This window comes from Gastrolobium bilobum, unplaced genomic scaffold (genome assembly GCF_033153095.1).
Source record: "Gastrolobium bilobum isolate Gb01-03AN ecotype WA unplaced genomic scaffold, APGP_CSIRO_Gbil_v1 utg36511, whole genome shotgun sequence".
NCBI classification, from domain to species: Eukaryota; Viridiplantae; Streptophyta; class Magnoliopsida; order Fabales; family Fabaceae; genus Gastrolobium; species Gastrolobium bilobum.
In genome coordinates, this window is record NW_026895440.1 from 53465 (window position 1) to 58473 (window position 5009).

The 5009-nt window shown below is 37.4% G+C and overlaps 1 protein-coding gene across 2 annotated transcripts; it reads left to right on the forward strand.

Annotated features, from left to right (window-relative positions):
• Positions 1–224: 224 nt before the first annotated feature.
• LOC133311467 (pentatricopeptide repeat-containing protein At2g06000-like) lies at positions 225–4072 on the forward strand. Of its 2 annotated transcripts, none has more exons than XM_061512522.1 (2): positions 225–2324; positions 3556–4072. In XM_061512522.1, the coding sequence occupies exon 1, from the start codon at positions 367–369 to the stop codon at positions 2125–2127; it is 1761 nt and encodes a 586-aa protein (XP_061368506.1). In that variant the 5' UTR covers positions 225–366; the 3' UTR covers positions 2128–2324; positions 3556–4072. The 2 variants fall into 2 exon arrangements, with proteins under 2 accessions (XP_061368506.1, XP_061368514.1); XM_061512530.1 differs by having other exon boundaries at positions 225–2319.
• Positions 4073–5009: the final 937 nt, after the last annotated feature.

Genomic DNA, 5009 nt, shown 5'->3' on the forward strand with positions numbered 1-5009 from the left:
ACTTATCTATATTCACTATAAAAATATTAAATCCATAAATATTATGGAGATCAATCAAAAGTGAGTGACATACAAAATGTATTACATAAAAATAACTAAAATAGGGCATTTTTGTAATTTAACACGTCGGCATCACACCTAATGTCTCCTACAACCCTAACGCAAAGTATACAGTGTCCCTTTTCTCTTCAGCAAACGCAGTCATCTTCTCCCTGCTGGGAAATGTTATCTTCCCTTCGCGGTCGTTGATTTCGCCGTCACCGCTATTTCCCCACAACATTCAAAACTCAATTCCCATCTTTCCCTTCAACATTCCCATCACTGTTCTCTTCACAACACACTCGCGTGAAATGCTCGAGCCTCGTCATGCATTCGTTCACCTCGATGGAGAACCGTGACCCCACTCGAAGGCCCGCGCGTGCGCGAAGAAACACCGGAACCGGTTGCATTTGCGTCGGGCACGTGGATGATTCAATCGATGGCATGGCGAAGCACTTGACCCTCTCATTCTTCACGACCCTTTGTTCAAGAAGCAGCAGCGTCGTTCGAGCCTCCGATGCCGGCGCCGTCGACTGTCGCCTCACGGAGGACATTGGTTCGATCAGAATGGCTGAAGCTTGGTTCGTTAAGATCGCTTGTACCGTTTTGGTTCGCTCTAACTCACTCGACAAGTTCTTAGGTTATTTTAGTAAGCACTTAACTCCTTCGCTTGTTTTGGAGGTTGTTAATAGGGTTAACGCTCCTAATTTGGGGTTTAAGTTTGTTGAATTCAGTAGAGATAAGTTGCATATGAATCATTGCTATTGGACTTATAATGTGCTTTTGAGGTCCCTTTGTCAATCGAATCTTCATAATTCCGCGAAAATTGTGTATGATTGGATGAGGTGTGATGGTCAGTTTCCTGATAATTGGTTGTTAGGGTTCTTGGTTTCGTCCTATGCCCTCGTAGGTAGGTTCGACATCTCGAAGGAATTGCTTGCTGATTTTCAGGGAAATAATGTTGGTGTCAATGCTGTTGTGTATAATGACTTGTTCAACATCTTGATAAAACAGAATAGGATTGGTGATGCTCTTGTTCTGTTTGGGGATCTTATCCGGTTGCGGTATCGGCCCGCAATTCACACGATCAATATTTTAATCAGAGGGTTGTGCAGGGCAGGGAAGATTAATGAGGCTTTTAAACTTCTCCGTGATTTAGGGAGTTTTGAATGTTCGCCTGATATAGTTACGTATAACACTCTTATACATGGTTTATGCCGAATTAGTGAAGTTGATAGAGCTAGAAATCTGCTAAATGAAGTTTGTTTGGGAAGGGAGTTTTCCCCTGATGTTGTTAGTTATACGACAATAATATCAGGTTATTGCAAGTTGAGTAAGATGGAGGAGGGGACTTTGCTTTTTGATGAAATGATTAGATCTGGAACAAAGCCTAATACATTTACTTTTAATGCTCTTATTGATGGTTTTGGTAAGATAGGTGACATGGCTTCTGCGCTAGCCTTGTATAAGAAGATGCTTGTTCATGGTTGTCCTCCCGATGTTGTTACTTTTACTTCACTAATTAATGGCTACTTTAGAGTTGGACATGTGAACAGTGCCTTGGAAATGTGGCATGAAATGAATGACAGAAATATTTCTGCGAGTTTATTTACGTTCTCTGTTCTTGTCAGTGGCCTTTGCAATCACAACAGACTACATGAAGCCCGTGACATTTTGAGAATTCTGAAGCAGAGTGACATTTTCCCACAACCATTTATCTACAATCCTGTTATTGATGGATATTGCAAATCTGGGAATGTTGACGAGGCTAATAAAATTATAGCAGATATGGAGGAGAAGAGGTGCAAGCCTGATAAGTTGACCTATACCATTCTTATTATTGGGCACTGTATGAAAGGGAGGATGCCTGAAGCAATTGGTATCTTCGATAAGATGTTGGCAGTTGGTTGTGCCCCAGATGAAATCACAGTAAATAATTTAAGTACCTTTCTTTTGAAGGCTGGAATGCCTGGTGAAGCTGCCCGCATTAAGGAAGCTCTATGTCAGAACCTGTCCTTGGGTTCTTCACCATCAAAGAAATCTTATAATGAAAGTACAACTTCAGAGTTGCCCATTGCTGTATATTGAAGTGCCATTGCAAACCAGTGGTTAGACATGGCCTTCCACCATTATGCCTTGAGTGCTGGGTGCATGCGTTCAGCTTGTGGAACATAGGAATGCAATCGTCGGGCAGAGTGTCTCTATTTTCTGGAGACTATCAACATTTGCTTTTGCATTGGTATTCCCTCCACGTTTCTGCGGATTGTTTTTGAACCTCAAGTTAGGTATACTCTCTAGTTAATCTTGTTGAGTAGATTTCTCATTCTTCTAAATTTGAAAATTTGTTTCTTATGTGAAATTGGTTCTATTTTGCTCTAGTTATTGCAATGCAGTGCTAGTAATTTAATTTTCTTTTTCATTTGAAAGTACATTTTCTGAAATCATTCTCATCCTTAGAGATTGTGTTGAAAGATTTAGGCAAAATGCTAGGAACCCTTTTAACTATAGGTCAATTGCAGAAAACCTTCTTGTTCAAAAGTTAGCCTCTCAACTTCTTGAACTTAGCAAACTGTGCATATGGACTCCTTAAAGGTGGTTTTCTACACTTGCATGAGGGGTTGAATTTACACTATGCAAGGTTTGGTAAGCTCTGGGAGTTAAGTTGCCGAGTTTTGAAACATAACGGAGTTTTCTACAACCTATAGTTGGAGGCGGTTATGTGCATTTTTGCCAAATATTTATTATCTTTTTGGGGAATTAGATTTTTTTTGGGTATATCTTGTAATTCTTTCTGAGGAGAAGTAGCAACTTACTTTAGTGTCAAGAAACAAACTTTTCCAAACTTTTCTTCAATTTTCTCTCTGTCTTGAATTAAGATTTAGGAAATATTGTATTTGTATGCTTTAGAAATCATCCTCCTTTTGGGTTCAAGGTGAGGGAAAGGTATCTCTGAACTCACTTCAATTTTTTTGTTATCATGCTGGGAGAGAGCAAACAAAGACATTCTAAGAATTCCCAATATGTTATACTTCCATATGATTGAGAACGTGATATATGAACCCTGACTCTTGTTCCCTTTGCCATTCAAAATTGTGCACAAAATATTAGGATTGGGCTCAAGGGGAACAGGTCAATAGGATTAAGATTTGATATAGGTAGCTTTGAATTTTGCATGGTAAGATACTTGGAATAAAGCATATAAGAGGCATTTGTATCGATACAGGAAATTTGAATTATTTTCCTAGGTTTGAAATTAATAACTTATATTGTATTTTATGCATATGATGTCAAGGAGCATGGCTTTTTTCTGGCCTAAAGTTATAAATGGTGCAGCTCGAGCAAAAATAAATTTTCTACCTAACACGGAGATGAATAAGTTTAAAATCTCTTTAATTGAGGGTTAATCATGTTCAGGGATTTATAACAGATCGAGTGGGATTATCTAAGAGTCTAATACGATGTTATCGAAATTTGATGATTTACTTATTTGTAGAATTGTTTTTTTTCTTTTGGCAGGTATGGCATTGGTATTTTGAATTGTAACTGTGAACGCCTAAATCCCAATCCCGGGGTGGATAAGATACTTTAAATCACTGAAGCCTTGATCTTAAGGCCTTGCAGGTTCCGAGACAATGCATGTCTTAGGTTTTGGAAGTATTTGGAGAGGCCCCGTTTTCATGCTTCACCATCCCCAGCATGATACAAATGTGAATGTCAATGAGTTTAACGTGGTTGTTAACTGGTTCGAAGCTTGCCACTGATGTGTAAGGAGATAAGTCATGTCGTACGAGATTTTATGCTTAAAAGTTCATTTTATCATTGGCTAATGGCTGACCTTTGGGTTTAAATTTATCTGTTGAATTAGGTTTTCTATTCATCTTTTTTTGGACTGATGAATAGTAGTTTTATCAGATGTTACTAAGGGGGACGCATGACCCCAAGGATTTTCGCCCATGTGCTGAAATTGTTTGATTCTTTTTGGACTGTGTAAAGTACTATGTAATAAAAAAAAGTGCGAGTTTCCCATAAATGAGAAGAACCGAAGGTAAGGTCTCTTTATAGTTGAATTGAATGCAAGTTCACGGTCTGCATTTCTTCAACGGAGAGTTCTATGTTGAGCTGTAAAGCTGTTGTTTTTCAAATTCCAAAACTCTGCATCCATGTTAAATATTGTCTTGTTCAGCTGTTGGTTTATCTTGTCAACTTCAAAATCTTTAGCCAAAGTTTACATAGCTGGTCACGAGCTTAAATAAAATCAGAATTGTAATAGTTCGTAGGCAGCTAACTTAAAATTTTATCAAGACTTCTATGACTGATCAAGTATTGAAAAGAACTTTGTTTAACTAATTTAACTGAAAATTTGATTTATTAACTAGAGTTTAAAAGTGTCTATTCATTAATGGAATGTAATCAACTTTGTGGGATAAAGTTTGATGTCATGGTTAGTTCATAGTCACGAAAGGCGGAGGGTGTGAGAATTCCAAATTCTGAAAGTACGGCTAATGTAAATGCAAATATTGCAATATTATTAACTTTGAACAAAAAAATACTTTAGTAATATTCCTAAGATTTGTTCTAGAATAAAAAATATTTATTTTTTTAATTAATGATGTACCTATGGCAGAATATACTCATAAGTTACATCTCTCAATGACCTAGGTATTTCAATCAGTGACACTGAGATCCACATATGCTGGAAATTTCCAACTAGGAGTTTCCACTAAATCACACTAAGATTTTAATTTCAATCAGTGAACTATGTTTAGATTTCAGACATCTATCTGCCAAAAAAAATAAAAACAAAGACAAAGAGCAACTTTTTTTTGAGTATGGCCCACTTTGCAAATTGAATAAGCTTCCAAACTTTATTATCAACAGAAGCACTAATAATAGCCTTTCTATGCACAAAAGTGTATAATGATTGGGTTTCCTTGGCTAATACCGTAAGTAGGCCAAAAGCCCCCATAACA